Consider the following 21,138-nt stretch of genomic DNA (forward strand, 5'->3'; position numbering starts at 1 on the left):
AAACCCACTGATCTGAGGAAATCTTGACCCACTCCTCGAGAAAGAGGGAAAGTCGTCCTCCTATTGCAGGAATCGAGGAGAGGGCTGGCGCACCATCGAGAGGGTCGCCCTTGAACTCCAAGCCTTGAGCCGGTCGCTGTGGAACGCTTGTCCGAACGAAAGGAGTTCCTCTGCTGAAAGCGGGCACGAGAAGTGAACCCAGCAGAACAACCCAAGGCGGTACCTTCTAGTTTCACAGAAACGAGGTCTGGAAGAGGAGGGAACCGCCTGACCCTTGGAAGAAGGCCGCGGCCTATCCTCGGGTAAGCGCTGGGATTTAGCATCCCCCAGGCCTTTAACAATTTTCTCCAACTCCTCACCAAATAGGAGAAGGCCTTGGAAGGGCAACTTCATCAACCTTTGCTTTGAGACCATGTCAGCCGCCCAATACCGTAGCCATAGAAGACGGCGAGCCGCCACCGCCACAGCCATCTGTTTAGCTGAAGCTCTGACCAGATCATAAAGGGCGTCAGCCAAGAAAGACAAGGCCGACTATCTGCGGTGCCACCTCTGCAAGGGGTTCCGCTCCATCTCCGGGCTGTTCCACTGCCTGTTGTAACCAAGTGAGGCAGGCTCGGGCAGCATAACAGCTGCATGCAAACGCCCTTAAGGATAGGCCTGAAATTTCAAAGGACCGTTTCATAGCTGATTCCAGGCATCGGTCCTGCATGTCCTTCAGGGCGACTTCTCCTTCAACTGGGAGGGTAGTTCTCTTTCTCACAGCCGTGACTAGGGCATCCACTTTAGGCACTGCTAGGCGCGCCAAATGCTCCTCACTTAGAGGGTATAATTGCCCCACTGCCCTGGTGACTTTCAAAGACCCCTCGGGGTCAGCCCATTGAGCCGAAATAAGCTATTGGATGGAGTCATGCAAAGGAAAGGCTCGAGCAGGCTTCTTAGTACTTGCTGTCCTCGGATTACCAGAGGAGGCTTTGCCACTCCCAGGATCTTCAATAGAGAGGGCCTGCAGGGTATCAGAAATAAGCGCTGGCAGCTCATTGTGGTGGAAAATCCTCACCGCGGAAGGATCATCTGGATCCGGTGGCAATCCTGCACCTTCCCTCTGGCTCTTCAGACCACGAGAGCCTGCCAGACCCCTCATAATCCTCACATCCAGACTACCAGGGGGGGGGGGGGGAGGGGGGCGCCACTTTCTGAAGGGGAATTAACCTTTCTGCGCTTGTCTTGCGGCCCACTGTCAGGGGAGAACGCGCCTGACGGCAATCCGAGACCGGGCTCCACTGGAGGAGGAACAGTTAGCAGGGCCAAATGAGACCCCTGCGGGAGAGCTCTTTTTAGCATAAATGCTTTATGCAGCAGTAACACAAACTCAGGGGAGAAGGGCTCATCCTGGCCTCCCAGTTCCAGTCCGGGGCTAGAAGCTCCCCTGTTAGCCTCCACACGAGGCTCCCCTCCAGATTCAAACCCCTCCGCTTCAATGGGGGTCACGCCATGCTGTGTGTTCAAAATGGCGCCCGCTGCCAGCTCCACTGACATCGCTCGCCATGCTCGGGCCGGCACTGACGTCTGAAGAGCACGATTTACAGAGCCCTGCTACTGATCTGCACTTGCCACAACTGGAACAGCGCTTTACAACCTCCGCAGCCATCGCTGAAAAACAGCAGAAAATTCAAAATGGTGGATTTGTGCCAAAAACGTCCCTATTGCGGGCCCTCCCCGGAGGAGCTACAAAAAGCTCTTACCTCACCAGACCGAGTCCCAGAGCTCTGGTCACGCTGCACAATCAGAAGAAAACCTCTTTTCTGGAATCGCAGCACCAAAGCGCAACACAACTTTTTTTTTTTTTTAACGCTGTGAGGAAAGTTAGAGGCAACAGCAATAGAGACAAATTTCCAACTCTGCAGGATCAGTAGAGTGGGAAAGGCAGGGAAAGGACGAACCAATGTGCCTGCATCCACAAATGAGAGAGTGGGAAAAGACAGGGACTGGGCAAACCTATGTGTCTACATCCACATCGGGGGCTGGGTAAGGCAGGGAAAAGGTGAACCTATGTGCCCTTAAAGTGGGCACCACCAGCCACAACACCCCTCTTACAAATGGCCAAAGCACAGGAGCCACCCCAGGCAGGTTTCTGAAGGAGCTGAATAAGCTACAACCACCCTGCTGGGGAGATAGAGAATACGGAAGAGGCAGATGGAGCTAGCTGGCCATGAGGCACTATGTTTTTTCAGTGCTCTCTATCTCCCCCTGCTGTTTGATGGACACAACCCACTCGTAATGGATTCATCTGCTTGATGACAAGGAATCATCTGCTGCTGACAAGAAGGAACATCTGATAGCACCAAAAGTTAGTTCTCATAGCTCAGGGAGAAAAAACAAAAACATGTCTAGGCATACATAAGGGCTGCCTGCATAGCCGCTACAAATTCTCCTATCCCAATATAGAGTTTAGACATCAAAAGCAGATGGGCATGTCTGTAATTTACCCTGTCTGTGGTAAACAATTTCACTTTCCCCATCTAAACACTGGAAAGAATTAGTCACAAGAAAGGAATCCCTAACTGATCCCGTTTCTGTATTCTTTCAACTGAGGGCAACCTGGACATGTATGCAAGGGGGTGGGGGGGTATTATTTGTATAGAACTGCTTGTCCAAATGTAATCTCCCTAATGCACACAGTCTGAACAGTAATGAAATGTGAAAATAAGAATGGATGATCATACTGCACTTCTACATATTACTTGAATAAAAACTGAATGGAGATGAGTAACCAACACTGCCTTATATCTCTGCGCCTTCATTGGATAAAGGGTAAAATGAGTCAAGAGTCATGGATTTAATATACTGTCTTTTCTGTTGATCAACCAAAGCAGTTTACATATGGAGAAATTAAGTCTTACCTGACAGTTTTCTTTCCATTAGTCCTTTCCAATATTCCAAAACCCATGAGGATAGTTGTGCCCATCAAGCAGCAGGTGGAGATAAACTGAAAACTGAGCTGAGACATCTTTCTTGGAACCCAGTTCAGCTCCTCAGTATTTACATAGACAAGTAGTAAAGATAAACGCAGAAAACACACAACAACCTTAAACAACTCGCTAACCTAACACTAACAAGCCAAGCAAACATGTTTTGGACCTCTCATCTCTAGATAACTTGTAGAGAGATATACAGAAAGCACCACGCAAGCTGACAGTTATTTGACCCATTACTTCGCAATGACTAAACATCTTGAAAAACTCTGGCAGGCCTCTAGAGTAGTGGAAAGGACGAATGGAAAGAAAATTAAAACATAATTCCTTCTTCCATTATATAGTTTCTCACTATTCCAGAACCTATGGGATATTTAAAAGCAATCCCTATAGTGGGTAGTATCCTGGCACTGCCACCCTGAGAAACGAAGCCCGAAAACTAGCTTCCAAGCACACCACAACGTACAACCTGCAGTGCTCAGCAAAGTTATGCAGCATCAACCACAACACCGCCTTGCAAATATCTGCCGATACAGTATGGTAGTCACCGCTCAGGATGTCGCTGTATGCCTTGTAGGATAAGCCAGAAAGGACTGAGGAGCCTGTTTCCATGAAGGAAATAAGTTGATGTGAAAGTCTCCTTCAGCAGTCTAGCAGTAATAGGCTTTGAAGCGAAGACGCCAAGCCTCTGTTTACCAAAAAGCACAGTCTACCTGATTTGAGAAACTCATTCATGATTTCCAGATATCTACTAAAGATGCTATGCTTCAAGGAAGAATATTGAGCCTCCTCGTCCTCTCTGCAAAAGGACTAAGTTCCACAGATTGGCTAAGATGAAATGCTGATACCACTTTCAGAAGGGAGGAACCGTGCACAGGGAGATTCCTGCATTTGAAAAGCAAAGAAAAGAATCCCGACAAGACAGTGACGCTCCAAAAACCAGATTTCGTATGCCAAAGTGGAGAGAAGCTCCAAAACCTAGATGCTATATGCCAAAGTAGAGAGATGAGTCTTTAGAGAAGACTTAAAAGCACAGTATGAGGTTCTAGTTGCATAGGAGGCGGCAAATTCTTCCATAAGAAGGGATCTAAGAAAGCAGCACATTTTCTATTGGATTTCAAGTGTGCCATAGATGGAGGTTGAAAAACCAATTGATGACCATGAAAAGAATGAAGAAAGTGAGGTGTTAGAAAAGGAAATAAAAAGCAAAGATACATACCTGTAGCAGGTATTCTCAGAGGACAGCAGGCAAACAATTCTCACATATGTGGGTGAAGTCATCCACGTCACCCAGTACAGCATACTATTAAGAGCACGGACAGCGCTCCCACCACACGTGTGCAAGTGCCTTCCCAAATGCTATGAGACCACAGGACCATCAGTACAGTAAAACAGCAATACACATGACAACTTGGTGGGAGGATATGTGAGAACTGATGGCCTGCTATCCTCAAAGAATACCTGCTACAGGTATCTTCGCTTTCTCAGAGGACAAGCAAGCCAGACAATTCTCATATGTGGGAATCCCTAGCTACCAGTCTCACCAAAAATAGTCAAGCAATTGGAACTCGCAATGGTGAGTTCAAAATCAACCTGAAACTACATACAAACTGTGTAAGAGTGCAGCCTAGAACAGAAAGAAATGGGCCTAGGAGATTGGCGTTGGATTCTACACCCCCAAACAAATTCTGTAGAACTGCCTGTTCAAACCAACTATCAAATTGGGTATCCTGCTCAAGGCAATAGTGAGATGTGAATGTGTGGACTGAAGACTACACTGCAGCCTTGCAAATCTCTTCTATAGAGGCTTATCTCAAGTCATGGCTCTGATGCTATGAGCCTCAACATGATCCTCATGAGTCAGCACAGATTGAACATAAATGCAATCTGCAAGTCAATTAGAGATTGTGTGTGTTTGATGGCAACCCCCATCCTGTTGGGATCAAAAGAAACAAAAAGCATGGTGAACATCTGTAGGGACCTAGCTCACTACAGGTAAAGAGACCAATGCTCATTTGCAGTGCAAGGGGTGCAGTGCGCTTTCATCAGGATAGGCATGTGGTTTTGGAAAGAACGTTAGAGGAACGACATGCTGACTGAGATGGAACTCCAACACAACCTGAGAGGCAGGAACTTAGGGTGCATGCAGCGAACTACTCTATTATGATGGAATTTCGTGTAAGGTGGATCCACTACCAAGGCCTGACGCTCACTGAACCTGCGAGCTAAAAACCTTCCAGGTCACAAACTTCAGTGAACAAGAATCAAGTGGCTCAAAAGGAGCTTTCATCCACTGGGTAAAGACGATGTTAAGGTCCCATGACAAAGGCAGTATTTTAACAGGGGGTTTTGTCAAAAGCAAACTTCTCATGAAGCGAGCAACTAGAGGCTGTACAGAGATGGGCTTACCCTCTACACAGTGATAGTAAGCACTAATTCATTGAGGTGAACCCTTACAGACTCAGAAAGGTGCAGAAGGTATTCAAGCAGGGCCTGTGTAGGGCAAGAAAGAGGATCTCAGGCGTTGCCTTCACACAAACGGTAAACCTCCTGCGTTTGAAAGGATAGCACCACTCAGAGGAATCTCTCCTGGAAGCCAGCAAGACCCTGGAGACACCAAGAGGAAGGTGCGAGGAAGTAAATTCTAAGCTCTCAAAACATCCAGGTTGAGGGCCATTGATGTTAGGATGTAGAAGGGATTCCTCGTTCTGCATTATGAAAGTCAGAAAACACTCCCATCTCCAAGGTTCTTCGGAGGATAACTCCAGAAAAAAAAGGGAACTAGAGCTGCCTGAGCAAATATGGGGCGATCAGGATCATGGTTCCTCAGTCTAGTCTGAGTTTTAGCAAAGTCTTCCCCACAAGGAATGGGAGTATACACAGAAGGCCGTTCCCCCAATGGAGGAAGAAGGCATCTAATGCTAGTATGTCATGTGCCCTAAGCCTAGAACAGTATTGAGGGACTGATTGTACAGAATGACAGAGATCCACTGAGGGGGTGCCCCAGACTTGGAAAATTGTGAGAAATGCCCATGCTGAGTGACCACTTGTGCAATTGCATGACCCTGCTCAGCGTCAGACAATATGTTGGATTTGCCCCTCAGGTGGCTCTAAGAACTATCTTGTTCTGGGCGGCCTTCTGCCAAAGAGACGCTTTATCACCAGAGAAGAAAACCGAGAAAAAAAAACAGAACTTCCCCAAACTCTAAAAACTGTAGGGAAGAAAATAAAGCAATAACCGCAGCTGTAAACTGCTGTGATAAAAACAAATGGAAGTCCAGTTCTGGAAACCGTCCAAGAAGGGCAGTACAGCCACATTGAGCCTGCAAATAGGTGGGAAAATGTGGGATACAAATGCAGCAAATAAATAAATACATAAGCATCGCCATGCTGGGACAGACCAAGGGTCCATCGAGCCCAGCACCCTGTCACCGACCAAAAGAACAAGCAATTTGTCCCGCTCATCCTAGAAATACTGTATTCCCTTGTCTATTCAATAACATTCTATGGCTTTTTCCTCCAGGAAGCCGTCCAACCCTTTTTTGAAGTCCGCTAAGTTAACCGCCTTAACCACCTTTTCTGGCAGCGAATTCCAGAGTTTAACTACGCGTTGAGTGAAGAAAAATTTCCTCCGATTCGTTTTAAATTTACCACACTGCTGCTTCATCGCATGCCCCCTTGTCCTAGTATTTTTAGAAAGCATAAACAGATGATCCACATCGACCCGTTCCATTCCACTCATTATCTAATAAACCTCTATCGTATCTCCCCCTCAGCTGCCTTTTCTTGAAGCTGAACAGCCCCAGCCTCTTCAGCCTTTCCTCATAGGGAAGCCATCCCATCCCCTGTATCATCTTTGTCGCCCTTCTCTGCACCTTTTCCAACCTCACTATATCTTTTTTGAGGTGTGGTGAACAGAATTGAACACAATACTCGAGGTGCGGTCGCACCATAGAGCAATACAACGGCAGAATAATATCCTTATTTTTGTTTTCCAGCCCTTTCCTAATGATACCCAACATTCTATTTGCTTTCCTAGCCGCAGCAGCACATTGAGCAGAAGTTTTCAACGTATCAATGACGACACCTAGATCCCTTTCTCGGTCCGTGACTCCCAACACTGAACCTTGCATGACGTAGGTATAGTTTGGGTTCCTCTTTCCCACATGCATCACTTTGCACTTGTTCACATTAAACGTCATCTGCCATTTAGACGCCCAGTCTCCCAGTCTCGTAAGGTCCTCTTGTAGTTTTTCACAATCTTCCCGCAATTTGACTACTTTGAATAACTGTGTCATTGGTAAATTTGATTACCTCACTAGTTACCCCCATCTCTAGGTCATTTATGAATATGTTAAAAAGCAGAGGTCCTAGCACCAATCCCTGAGGGACCCTGCTAACTACCCTTCTCCATTGTGAATATTGACCTTTTATAGCCCAACTCTCTGTTTCCTATCTTTCAACCAGTTTTTAATCCACAGTAAGACACTTACCTCCGATCCCATGTCCCTCTAATTTCCTCTGTAGTCTTTCATGAGGGACCTTATTAAACGCCTTCTGAAAATCTAGATACACAATATCAACCAGCTCACCTTTGTCCACATGTTTGTTTACCCCTTCAAAGAAATGCAGCAGATTGGTGAGACAAGACATCCCTTCCCTAAATCCATGTTTTTGAACTTGCTCTGTAATTTTGTTCTTGATTATAGTCTCTACCATTTTGCCCAGCACCGACGTCAGACTCACTGGTCTATAATTTCCCGGGTCTCCTCTGGAACCGTTTTTGTTTTTAAATATCGGCGTTACATTGGCCACCCTCCAATCTTCCAGTACCACGCTCAATTTTAAGGATAAATTACAAATCAATAGCAGTAGCTCCGCCAGCTCATTTTTTAGTTCTATCAGTACCCTAGGGTGAATACCATCTGGTCCAGGAGATTTGCTACTCTCAGTTTGCAGAACTGCTCCATAACGTCTTCCAGATTTACAGATATTTCAATATGTTTTTCCGACTTTTTCTGCTATTTCTTTGTCTTCCTTGATCGCCCCTTTTACACCCCAGTCCTCCAGCGGCCCAACCAATTCTTTTGCTGGTTTCCTGCTTTTAATGTATCTAAAAAAAAATTTTACTATCAGTTTTCGCCTCCAACGCTATCTTTCTTTCAAAATCCCTCTTTGCCTTTCTTATCAGAGCTTTGCATCTGACTTGACATTCCTAATGCCACTTCTTATTTTCCTCATTCGGTTCCTTCTTCCATTTTTGCATCTGAAAACCTAAGCAGCCACTGGCATCTAACTTACTCCGGGTCCATGCCACCTGCCTTCTGTGCCCAATAGAATAGAGCACGAAAGGGACTGGGTGAACTTGTCAAAGCCACTTGACAAAGATATACACAATTTTTGTATTTTTTAAAATTTTTTAATAGCCAACACAGCTTTCCAAGGCAAAAGGAAAAAAACCAACATGCCAAACCAAAAAGAAAACAACAACAGACTGAAAGGTGAGTTCTGGGCCGGTCTGGAGGAACTAAAAGAAAGCAAATTAGCAGGTAAGGTCTAATTTCTCCTTCCTTAGCGTCCCTACGGACCAGCCCAGATAGTGACTGATGGGAAGTAAAGCAGTATAAATCAGGGGCAGGACCCTAACAACCCCACTATCCCCAAAGATTGCATCCAGACAACTCTGCACATCCAACCTGTAATGCTCCAAAAAGGAGTGCAAAGAGGACCAAGTTGCCACCAGATGTCCAGAGGCGGAACCAGACAACGCTCAGCCCACGAAGCCACTTGACCTCTAGTAAAATGAGCCTTTACGCCCTCAGGTACCAACTTACCTGCCAACAGGTAAGCGGAAGCTATCATCTCCTTCAACCACCTAGTGGGCTTAGAAGCTGCTAACCCTTTCCGAGCTCCTCCGAGCAAGATAAACAACCGATCCAACCTCAGAAAGTCCTCCATAACCTTCAACTAGTGCTTGAGCGCCCGCTTGACATCTAAGCATTTCAAACGACGCTGCTCCTCCGACCCTGAGGCCGAGCCCAGGACAGGTAAAAAAAAAAAAAAAACCACCGACTGCGAAACATGAAAACGTGACAAGATTTTTGGGAGAAAGGAAGGAACGGGGTGCAACACTACCCAATCCTTAGCAAATTCGAGACATGGAGACCGGCAAGAAAAAGCCTGCAACTCAGAAACCCTTCTAGACAAGGCAATGGCAACCAGAAAAAAACACATTCAGAGTCAAATCCTATAAGGTACAGGCAGCAAAGGGCTCAAAAGGAGGCTGCAAAAGAGAAGAAAGAACCAGATTAAGATCCCAAAAGGGAAAAATGGACTGCGCGGGAGGCCTCAAGAGACCCGCACCTCGCAAAAAACGGATAACATCTGGATGGGTGGCCAGGGACCTCCCCTGAATACGTCCCCTGCCATCTGAACCTTCAGTGAAGAGAGAGAATCCTTTTTCCAGCCTGCACTGTAAGACATCTAAGATCTGCATTATGGAGGTTCAAAAGGAAGAAACAACGCACTCAACACACCATGCCTCAAACACTCTCCAAGTTCTGATATAGCTGTGAGAAGTAGAACGATGCTGAGAGCAAAGTATGGTGGAAACCACATTTGCGAATAACCCCAATTACTTAACCACACGAGTTCAAGAGCCAGGCTGTAAGACAAAATCAATCCGGGTCTGGATGAACCACCAGCCCCTGCATCAACAAGCGGGGATCCTTCGGAAGCTTGAGTGGAGGACCAACAAGCAGCTGCATAAGGTCGACCAATCCGGTGCCACCACAATCACTCGCCCCCGGTGCACCTCTATCCTCTGCAGAAGACGATCTATCAGGGGCCACGGAGGAAAGGCAAACAAACAAAAGGTCCATCGGCCAAGACTGCAGAATCGCATCCACTTCCTGCGCCGATGGATCCTTTCGGCGACTGAAGTACCTCGGCACATTCGCGCTGGACACAGAGGCGAGCAGATCCATCACTGGCAGCCCCCAGCGATCCATGATGGTTCAAAACACTGTCACTAAGGGCCCACTCTCTGGGATCTAGAGTGGTGCGACTGAGAAAATCCGCCTGGACGTTCATCACTCCCGCTGCGTGAGCTGCCATGAAGTCCACCAGATAAGTTCCACCCAGCTCATGAGTAGGGCTGTTTCTCATCCTAGCTAGACATTTCCTGTTCCCACTTGCCAACTGACATATGCCACCGCCATGATGCGAACAGATGTGCTTTCCATGAGAGAACAAAATGCCTGAACAGCCAGGCAATAGCCCTGGTTTCTAGGAGGTTGATCAGACAAGTGCTCCCCCTCCAGAGAGCAACCCCTGGGCAAACTGACCCTGACAGTGGGCTCCAGAGCCCCTTAGACTGGGTCTCCCTTTGAACAGATTGGATGACCGAAGCCACCAAGAAAGACTGCCCCGCTCCAGTGACGAAAGAGGCAACTTCCACAGAAGGGAGTCCCTCTGCGGTGACCACCTGGAAAGAAGGGACTTCTGTAGAGGCCTCACGTGCGCTCTGGCCCATGGCACTGCCTCTTTTGTCACAGCCATGGACCCCAGCACTTTAAGGTAATCCCTCACACGCAGGGATAATGCCCATAGAAATTAATGAATTGCGGCTTGAAAATCCGGGCTTGAGTCAGAAACACACGACCCCTCAGGGCGTCGAAAGAGACTCCCAGATAATCCAAGGGGCTGCAAAAGCTGGACCACCTGCTCTGTGGCCCACAGGCTCTACTGGTAGGTTTTTGCTCTGGATCAGCCAATCGTCCAAATAAGGATGAACCAGCACTCCCTTCTTCCTGAAGGCCACTGCTACGACTATCATAACCTTGGTAAAGGTGCAAGGGGTCGTTGCTAGTATGCCTGCCAAGAATCGTGAAACGTAGATACCGCTGATGCAGAGAGCAAATTGGAATGTGTAGATAGGCCTTGGTATGGTCTAGAGCAGTCAAAAATTCTACAGACTGCACCGCTACAATGACCAAGCAACACATTTCCATACGAAATGAAGAGACCCTTAGAGCCCGGTTGATGGCCTTGAGGTTCAGAATTGGCCTTAAAGAACCCTCTTTCTTCGGGACAAAGTAGATGGAGTACTGACCCTGCCTGAGCTCCACTGAGGCAACTGAACAGATAGCCTGGAGATTGAGAAGCCTCGCTAGACTGTCCCTGACAATGGGAGCCTTGAAGCAAGACTGGCAAGGAGACTCCAGAAAGGCGTCTGACAGAGGACGTACGAATTCAAAGGAGTACCCTTCTCGAATAACCCACTGATCTGAGGTAATCTGGGCCCACCTCTGGTAAAACTGCATCAAACACGCCCCTACGGAGGCCAGAGGCTGGGCCTGGACACTTTCATTGGGAAGGACGAGCGGAGGATTGGAAAGACTCCCACGTCTCTGCCTCCTCTGCGAACTCCTCTGGAAAAACCTGAACGTTGAGCCAGCACCACCTTACTTGACCTAAAACGCCTAGAATCGCAACCCCGGGAACAGCCAGTGAAAAAACCACAACCAGACGACTTAGGACAGTCCTCGGGAATCCATGGGACCTTAGTCTCCCCCAAACTGTGGACTAGCTTGTCCAGCTCCTCGCTGAACAACGAAGAACCCCTAAAGGGAAACTTATTGAGCTTAAACTTAGAAGCTAAATCCACCGACCAACCTCTAAGCCAGAGAGCCCTCTTAGCTGCTACACTCAAGGCCATAGACTTTGCTGTCGCTCGCAGCAAATCATACAAGGCATCTGCCAGAAAGGCTAAACCCATTTCAAGCTTGGCCACCTCCGCATCTATGGACGACAAATCATCAGAGGCTCTATCAAGGACTCAGACCACTGAAAACAGGCCCTGGTGACCAAGGACCCACAGATGGCCTTGCACAACCAAGGTTGACACATGAAAGCTACTCTTCAACAGAGACGCCATTTGATGGTCCTGCACATCCTTAATATGGTGCCACCATCCACCAGCACTGTGTTATGCTTAGTGACAGCTGAGACTACCGTGTCAACCACGGGAGGTTTCAAGAAGGATCTGTCCACCTCCAGAACCGGATAGAGACGGACCATGGACTTGGCGGGCCTAAATGCCGAATCCGCGATGTCCCACTGGGCCTGAATGACATCTCTGATGTCCTGATGCATTGGAAAGGTCTTACCTGGCTTACAGACCCCCTTTATCAACAGGTTCACTTTATGGGGCTCCCCCGCCTGAGAATCCTCTTCCTCAAAGCGTAAGGTGGAGAAAACCAAAGAGATTAAATCCTGCAAATCTTCCTTGTGAAAAATAAAAAGGACTGAAGGATCCTCCCCCAGAAGAAAGGGGTCTGACCCTGAACCTTCCTGACCAGAATCCTCTTCCATACAGTCATCCTGAGCAACTTCAAGTTCCTCCAAGGAAGGCATGTCCTGGTCTGGATCAGAACCAGGCTCCTCATCAAGAAGCCAGGACTGCCTGGCCCGTTTAGTAATGTGCAAAGAAGGCTCTCATTCACCACAATAATCTTGAGTTGAGATTAGTGGCTTTTTCAAAACAGGCAGGAGCTTTGAACTTTCTGGCACAATGGTACATCCTTGAGTAAGAGGTGAAAGCATATAGTCTTGTTCACACAGAGGAAGAGATGACTGCAAGTTGTACACTTGAATGTGTGCTGAACTATGAGATGAGAACGGCCTGTACAGGATATGCTGGCATTCTATTACTGCAAGAATTTTGAAGAACCTTCTTAAGTGCAGATGATAGCATTGGAGAATTTCTAACTTATTGTGCTTATAGTTCTGGTGCTATGATTATACTCTTTTGCACTAAAAAGACAGCACTTTGAAACTGCTTTTGACCAATATGGTTTAGAAGGTTCCTTGTATACAGACTGGTGCAACACTGCAGAAGATGTCTGCACTTTCATTTCAGAAATTTTGGCCAAAGATATGCATCATTCCCCTTTATTCTCAACAAGCTTTTGAAGCGACTGTGTGAGGTGACTGGGACAACATTGAGGGAAGAGAATCAGTTAGACTATGCAGATTCCCACCATTTCTATGCTGAAGGGTATTTTTCTTCACTTTTAGGAAACTCTTCTATGCCTTACTGTTTATAAAGCTGGTAGAGATGATTCTTCCAAGCACTCAGTGACATCCATTTGCACTCAACAGTGCTAGTGATGCCTTGACCCCAAGTGAATGTATCATTGTTGGCTACCTTATTTTCACAGTTGGGCAGAACTCAAACCTGGCACTGCCCACACCATGGTCCTATAGCATAACCAAAAAAAAATGTTTAAATAAGAAAAATCTTGAACAAAAATAAAAAAAATAAAAATAAAAAAACAACGAAGAGAAGAGATACTTAATGAAAATGTTGGGATAACTTTGTGTCAATGTCTAGCTGATCTGTTAAAAAAAACAAACACACACACACACTGAGAAGACTAGTGTGTACAGCAAAGGCCATACATTTTCAAAACTTTATACAAGTTCTGAGTGCCAGGGACAGCTGTTCCACCCCAATACCATCAGAGGCTATCACCCACTTGTGTGCCTCATTCACTTCTGCTTCATTGGCAGAGAAAAGTAGATTCCACAACCAGTATGATGCAGCAACTGCATCACTTAAAATCTTGCTTTCTTTTTGTATCTGAGGTTCAGCTTCTGTCACACGCTTTAAAGTTCTCAAGAGTATCCTGTGAATGGGTAATCACTACATTGCAAGAAATTACAAGTGTCCATTTTTGCTAGTGGAATATAAAGGGAAGTTAATTAACAAGCCTTAATCCAAATAAAGTGGAGTGGAGTACGCTGATTAGAAACTCAGTTCAAATCACACTGCAGCTCCTTGTGATCTTGGGCAAGTCACTTAATTCTCCACTAACTCAGGTACAAGCTTAGAGAGTGTGTGTAAGCCCTCTGGGATCTGGAAATATCTACAGAAGGTGAACTCTCCACAGGAAAACCAATGAAAGGCAAAACACACAGTGTTTGAATAACTACAACACATGGAAGATTTAAAAACTGCCTGACGCAGTCAAGTTTCACGCTCAAGGGCTGCATCAGAGGCAATTAAAATTTCAGAAGAAATTTTAAAATAAAATCATTAAACAACATAAAAAGATGCACCATCTAAGCAAATATCAAAAGATGCACCATCCAAGCAAACATCAAATGATCTCAAATCATATCTGTCACAGATGATGAATCTTTACAAACGAATTAAATTAGATCAATTCATAAAAATGCCATGTCTGTTAAGACATGTATGAACTATACTTCCAGTTTGAGCTTGAAGCAAATGGCTGGCTGAACAGTGAGCTCCCACTGCAAATTCTCAATACTCAAATATTGCCTCAAGGAACTTATAATCGATCGTTTGCTTCCGTCTTCCATATATTACCAGCAAAATGAAGAAAACTAAATCTGACGGAAACGTTAACGTTTCAACTAATTTGAAACGTCTCAAGTCTAACCCGCCCTCTCCGGATAAATCTGGTGGGCTTAGTAATTAATTGTGGAAATTAAATCTCTAATGCATAATGTAAAGATATGAGACAAGAGCTAGAATCTATATACGCACAGACTGCAGCGACAGAGCAAACCATAGAAGATCTTTCTACCTGCACCACATTGCTCGAAACTTCCATACCACAGATCCAAAAGAATTTGTCCACCATATTCAAACAACAAGGGGAATTAGAAGATCTCAGTAACAGAAGCCGTGGAACTAATATTTGAATCTTTAACGTACTGAGGGCTCCGATATTTCTTCCTTCCTGGAAACTTGGCTCCTGAAATTTCTCGCCATCAGCTTTGAAGCAAAAATGGAAATTGAAAGGGTTCATCATACCCCCACCCCCTCGAATTCAGCATGGCGCCAAATATCCTAGGCCAATTGTGGTCAAATTGCAAAGATATCCTCATACTTACAAATTCTTTTGGTGGCTAAAAACAGAGTGTCTCTCACCAAGGACAGAAGATCTTAATTGTGACTTGGCTGCCATTACCACAGCTAAAAGGAAAGCTTCTAGCACTGTGTCAGGATTTAAAAGATATTGGAGCGCAATTCAGCTTACTTACCCAGCCAAAATGAGTCACATACCATAATAAAACAGACTCCTATGTGGATCTTAAAATATTACACAAATTGTTGCATCAAATTAAAATGGGCTGAGTATATAATTAGTCAATCTGCTTGTAATGCTTGTTATTTAGGTTTGTATTACCAATTTATCATTGCCTTTTCTCAGATATTAAGATTCATAAAATGCATATAGAACATTGGTTTCTCCCTTTTCTTACTCTACATATATATGTTTGTTAAGTATTCACATTTGTTGAAATATGCAATGCCTTGATAATACCAAGTATTTTCTTATCATATATCACTTAACCTAACTGTTCTAGATATTTCCTACAAATTTCACCATTTATATTTGTTTGGCAAGTTTATTCTCTGTACTGTATTCTATACTTGCAGTGAGTCTACCTTGTCCTAGTTTGCTATGCTTGGGTCTCCAGTTAAGTCACAGTGGTTTCACATTTGTCCGCAGGGACTTTCTCATATTTCCTCATCCAGGTTATTACTACTAGTCTCTCCTTCAATTTTATCATTTAACCTCTCATTTGGAACTTTTCAAATTTATTCTTTTTCCATTTTATCAGTTCTCCTTTTATAATTATTTTTTTTACCAACAGTCTTATTCTTTGGCGGTACTGTTTTATACATTATCATGTCCCCACTGAATTTTGCTTCTTGGAATGTTAATGGCCTTAACAATACTCTTAAGCAACGGTTTCAGATCATGTTCAGAAGAAAAATGTTGATATCCTACTTCTTCAGGAAACTCACCTTAATGCTTCAGATTGTCCTAAAGTAAATTTTAGTTGGTCTCAGTGTCATTTATATTCTCCAGCACAATCAAGAAAACATGGTGTTTCTATCTTTATTTTTAAAAATCTGAATTTTAACATCCTGCAACAAAATATAGATTCAGGAGAAATGAATTATTGCTCTTATACAAATTGGTATTTTCTCCGTTATTATAATGAATATATATGCCCCAAACACTATGTAAATTTCTTTTCTGAATTCTGTAAGGGAAATTCTCCTGGACTACAGCTCTACTCCCAGGAAAACCTTGCTAGCACCCGTTTCATTTGTGTCAGAAACGAGCCTTTTTTTACTAGTGTAATTATATTATAATCATTGTATTTTTTGTAAATTTCCAGATTATTTGGTCATTTTGGTATTGAACTATTTTTTGGTAGTGCAGAATAGAAGAACCGTGTAGCATAGCATAGTAGATCATGAGTTGCCAAAGTATTCAGAACTAGACAGGAAGGGTCACTATAGAAAGCTGCGACAGATCTTAGTGGGGGTTTGCCACAGAAATTACCATTTATGAAAGCCTGGGAGAAAGATTTACAAACTGAATTGTCTGAAAAAAATGGCCAATGATGTGTACTGAAGTGAAAAAAGCGTCAGTTTGTGTGTTAATAAAAGAAAATGCATACAAGGTGCTAAGTAGATGGTATTATACGCCTGATAAAGTGAAGAGAATGTTTCCTAATGCCACGGATGAATGTTGGAGATGTGGGGTAGAACAAGGCAATTATTTCCATGTCTGCTGGACTTGTGAACCTCTCAAAACATTTTGGGAGGACATTTCGAACTCTTTGACATCAGTTTTGGACATGCAATTTCCCATGGATCCAAAATGGTGCCTCTAGAGATGGGGCAATAAGAAAGGACAAAAGTGGGAACGCAGAATTAAACAAATGTGTTTGGCTGCAGCTAAAACAGTTATAGCTGCACATTGGAAGCAAAGGTTAGGGCCATCAATACAAAGCTGGAGATTGAAGCTTCAGACAGTGGCAGAAGTTGAAAAATGAACTGACCGAAAGGGGGGGAAGATATAATCAAAAGGCGAAGGAATGGAGTTCTCTAGAATTTATTTTGGGTATAGGGACTGTTGGGGAAGGACAGGGTCCAGAAGTCATAAGTGTGCAGAATGAAGAGGGGGGTATAAAATGATGATATACATACAGTGTTTATATATTTGAAACTTTGTTATCAGTATTGTTGCAAAGCTGATTGTAAGTTAAAGTGATTTTTGTATGGATCTTGGCCAACTGAATAAAAAAAGTTCAAATTAAAAAAAAAAAAAAAAAAAGAAAGCTGCGACAGCAGAGTAGGACAAAACTAATATGTGATAACTTCTGGTTTGAAACTGATGGCGCTATGTTCCCTGAGCAAGAGACACAAACGTCCTCCATTTCTCCTCAGAAATAGTTTAATTTAAAAAATAGCATAATGCCACAAACTTATCAATCTGTCCAAACTATTAAAAGTAGGTTTTACCAACCTTCCAGTAGTCAGACTGTAAACTGTAGTACCTCTGGTATGCAGATAATGCTGAAAAAGAGGGAAAATCATTTTAACAGAATTTAGAACAAAGGGTATCCATGTATAAGGGATATATATCAGTGCTAATGAAATTGATAAAACTTTGCCCCTTAAACATTTGACTGTACTACAAAGCATAAATTGTTTTTCTGTAAAAATCACTCAAAACAACATATATAACAGGGGGAAACCAACTAATAGCTTCCCACAGCTTTACCTGTATTAGAAAAAGACAGACACAAAAGACATTATATGAGCCACAGATGTGCAGTGTGTGGTATTACCATGCACACCAACGTCTTTGCCCATCGGTCAAGGTATTTTCAAACTGTGAAACATCTAATATAAGTGAAGGATAATTCTATAAAGGGTGTCTTAATTTTAGGCACCAAATTGTGTGCACTGATATAGAATAGGCACATTTACACACATTATGTGCTAGGCACTATTCTATAATTGTCACTATTAAATGTGGTTGATACACACAAATTGAAAGTATACTCATCAATCCAAAAAAAAAAAAAAAAAAACCTCAATCTATTCATTTTTGTGGACCTTCAAAAAGGTGGGTATTATAGGATAATTTTCCTTTATCACCAAGACTAGCCATTGAGCCCGTAAAAACAGGCTGGTATTGGGGTTTTCCTTCCCCCTCCCTCCCCCCTCCCCACGAGGTCGCCACCGCTACCGTCCCCCCCACCACCCCCGGAGTTGCCGCCATCCCTCCACCTGGCCTGGGCCTTCTCTCCGCTACTAAACTTACACATTCATTCGCCGGAACGCAGCACGCACATCAGCTGAGCTGCCGTCGGCCCTTCCTTCTCTGCCTGTGTCCCGCCCTCCTGTGACGTAACGTCAGCGAGGACGGGACACAGGCAGGGAAGGAAGGCCGACGGCAGCTCAGCTGATGTGCATGCTGCGTTCCGGCGAATGGATGTGTTAGTAGCGGAGAGGGGGCCCGGGCTGGGTGGGGGGGGAGGAACGGTAGCGGCGATCTCAGGCGGGCGGGCGGGCGGGCGGGGGGAGCAGTATCAACCTCGGCGGCGCAGTTTTCCTCTCTGTCCCGCCCTCGTCATCACGTATTGACGCGGGGGCAGGACAGAGAGGGAAGTCTCTACTGCGCATTTGCGAGTGAGTCGGTCACTCGCCGTTTATATGTTTGATTCCTCATAAGTCTGTTTTTACAAAGTATAACGTCTCTATACTCTTTCAGTTCTTCATAAATCTTTATAAAGCATCCTCATAAAATCTTCCATATATTCTTATATCAGTTTCAAACAGCATTGTTTTTATCACTTAACTCCACAGTACCTTTCCCTTTTATACTGCCACAGAGCAACCTTCTGACATAGCGCTATGTTTCATGCAGGGCTGCATCAGGGAAGTCTGAATTTTAACTTCTTTAAGCACATACTACAACGTTGTGCCTAAAGGAGTTAAAATTCAAACTTCCTTGGCATGGCCCTTACTGAAACATAGCGCTATGTTGATGTCACGACTATGGCCGTGACTACCCTCATACTTACCCTGTTTCAGGGAGTCAGTGGCTGTGCTGGCTTCTGCTTGTCTCTGTCTCTGTCTTAGTTTCTCTCTGGCTCTGTGTGCTGATTGCCCTACTGAACCTCACCTGTGTGGGCTATGCCTCTTCCAAGATGGCTGCCGCCTCTTCGTCTCTGCCAGTATCCAAGATGGCTCCCGCTGTTACTTTCTATGGGATGCCTGCTCTGAGTGTCAAGCCTCTGTTTGGTTGCAAGGTGATTGCTGCACCTGTGGCTCTGGTGTTGATGGGCTTTATTAGTCACCTGAAGACTACAGTCCTGGCCTTTGCATTGCCATTCCCTCCGCAGTGCCTTAGGTCCCGAGGTTAGTGTGCTGTTAGCACCGTTTTGCTGTCCTTGTTATTTGTTCTATGGGTCTCCTACCCTTCTGTGGGTTTTCAGCCCTTCTGTATGTATTTGTTCTATGGGTCTCCTACCCTTCTGTGGGTTTTCAGCCCTTCTGTATTTATTTGTTCTGTGGGTCTCCTACCCTTCTGTGGGTTTTCAGCCCTTCTGTGTTTATCGCTTGTGGGTTTCCAGCCCTTCTGTGTGTATAGCTCTGTAGGGTTTCAGCCCTTCTGTGTTTTTTGCTCTATGGGTTTCCTACCCTTCTGTGTCTAGCTCTGATAGCTCTCTGTGTTTGTTCCTAGTGTTAGATTAGCCAGCTTAGCTCCGTCTGGTTTGTAGCCTGTGCCTAGCTCTGCTAGTTCTCTGTGTTTGTTTCCAGTGTATGACTTGTTAGCTTGGGCACAGCTTTGTGGTTAGCTGGTGTATAGCTTTACTAAGTCTCCTGAGTTTGTTCTGTGTATGTTTCCAATGCATGACTTGTTAGCTTGGGCACAGCTTGTTGTTAGCTGGTTTATAGCTGTTCTAGTCTCCTGAGTTTTGCTCTGTGTATGTACCTGTGTATGACTGGTTGCCTGGGTATAGCGTTCCTATTAGCCTGGGTACAGTCTACTAGTCATTGTGTTGATTCCTGCTGACTGCCAGAACCCGGACAGTTCCTGCTTGTCTGCCTTGCCTTCGCCTAGGTGCCAGGGGGCACCCCTGGACCTTCCTTCCTGTTGTTCCTGTAAGTCCTACCGGCTGCCAGAACCTGAGGGCTCAACCCGAGGGGGAGGCAGTCAAGTGTAGGTGAAGCTTAGGTCCAGGGTGTTCCAGTTCCGTTCCAGTGTGTTCCAGTCCAGCGGGTTTCACTCCGGTATGTTCCTGTCCAGTGGGGCCACTCCGGTGTGTCCAGTCCAGCGGGCCCCACTCCAGTGCGCACCTGTCCGGTGCGTTCCAGTTCCGAGTGTTCCAGTGTAGAAATCCAGTCCGGAGTTCCGGTCCAGTTTTGTCTCCTCTCTACCTGGAGGGTGATTTTGCCTTAAAGGACTCACAAACCCCGCGCTCCCGGGGAAGAAGCCTGAAGGTATGCAAAGGACCTCGAGAGCGCGTCCCGCATGGGCGGGCACGCGACAGTTGAAGCTTGCTCTGTGGCGTTATTAGAGAAAAAGATACTGTGGAGTTAAGATAAGTGATAAAATCAGTGCTGTCTGAAACTGGTCTAAGACTATATGGAAGATTTTATGAGAATTTATGAAGAACAGAGAGCACAGAGACTAAATACTTAGATGAACCTTTGAGGAACCTAGGTGATGGTAAAGAAAAATTATATCCTGTGATACCCACCCATCTGAAGGTCCAGGAAAATGGATAAATTATGACTTATCTGATCATTTTCTTTCCTTTAATCACAGCAGAAGAATCCACAGACGTGACCATTTACCAACAGATGGAGATAGAGAGAACTGAACTTTGCCTTACAGCACAATATGCTCCATGGTTAGTCACTATTTCTCATATTGCTTTGAACCTGTGGACTAGAGAGTTGCACGGGAACGGAGTTCGCGGGAATCCCGCGGGATTCCCGCGGGGACGGAGGCAGTTCCTGTGGGGTTCCCGCGGGGATGGAAGCAGCTCTGCGGGGTTCCCGTGGAGACGGAGGCAGTTCCTGCGGGGTTCCCGCGGGGATGGAAGCAGTTCTGCGGTCTTCTCGTAGAAGTGTAAGCTGCACCTGCACCAGCCTCTCATCTACCGAATACCAATTTCTTTGAGTGCCGTCTTCTCCTCCTCTTCTTCTTCTTTGCTTTAACAGCACAAATGTGGAAAGTCTTCCATTAAGGAGGTGGTAGAGTCACAAATGATGACTGAATTCAAAAAGGCGTGGGATGAACACAGA

The 21,138-nt window shown here is 45.2% G+C and overlaps 1 protein-coding gene across 3 annotated transcripts in view; it reads right to left on the reverse strand.

Moving 5' to 3' along the window:
• The window catches only part of KDM6A (lysine demethylase 6A), a 606,821-nt gene that overhangs the window by 527,852 nt on the left and 57,831 nt on the right, over positions 1-21,138 (reverse strand). For all 3 annotated transcript variants that reach the window (XM_030202242.1, XM_030202240.1, XM_030202241.1), the window contains exon 4: positions 17,339-17,388. In XM_030202242.1, coding sequence (XP_030058102.1) covers positions 17,339-17,388 — 50 coding nt within the window. The remainder of the gene's footprint in view (positions 1-17,338; positions 17,389-21,138) is intronic.

This window comes from Microcaecilia unicolor, chromosome 4, assembly GCF_901765095.1.
Source record: "Microcaecilia unicolor chromosome 4, aMicUni1.1, whole genome shotgun sequence".
Lineage (NCBI taxonomy): Eukaryota > Metazoa > Chordata > Amphibia > Gymnophiona > Siphonopidae > Microcaecilia > Microcaecilia unicolor.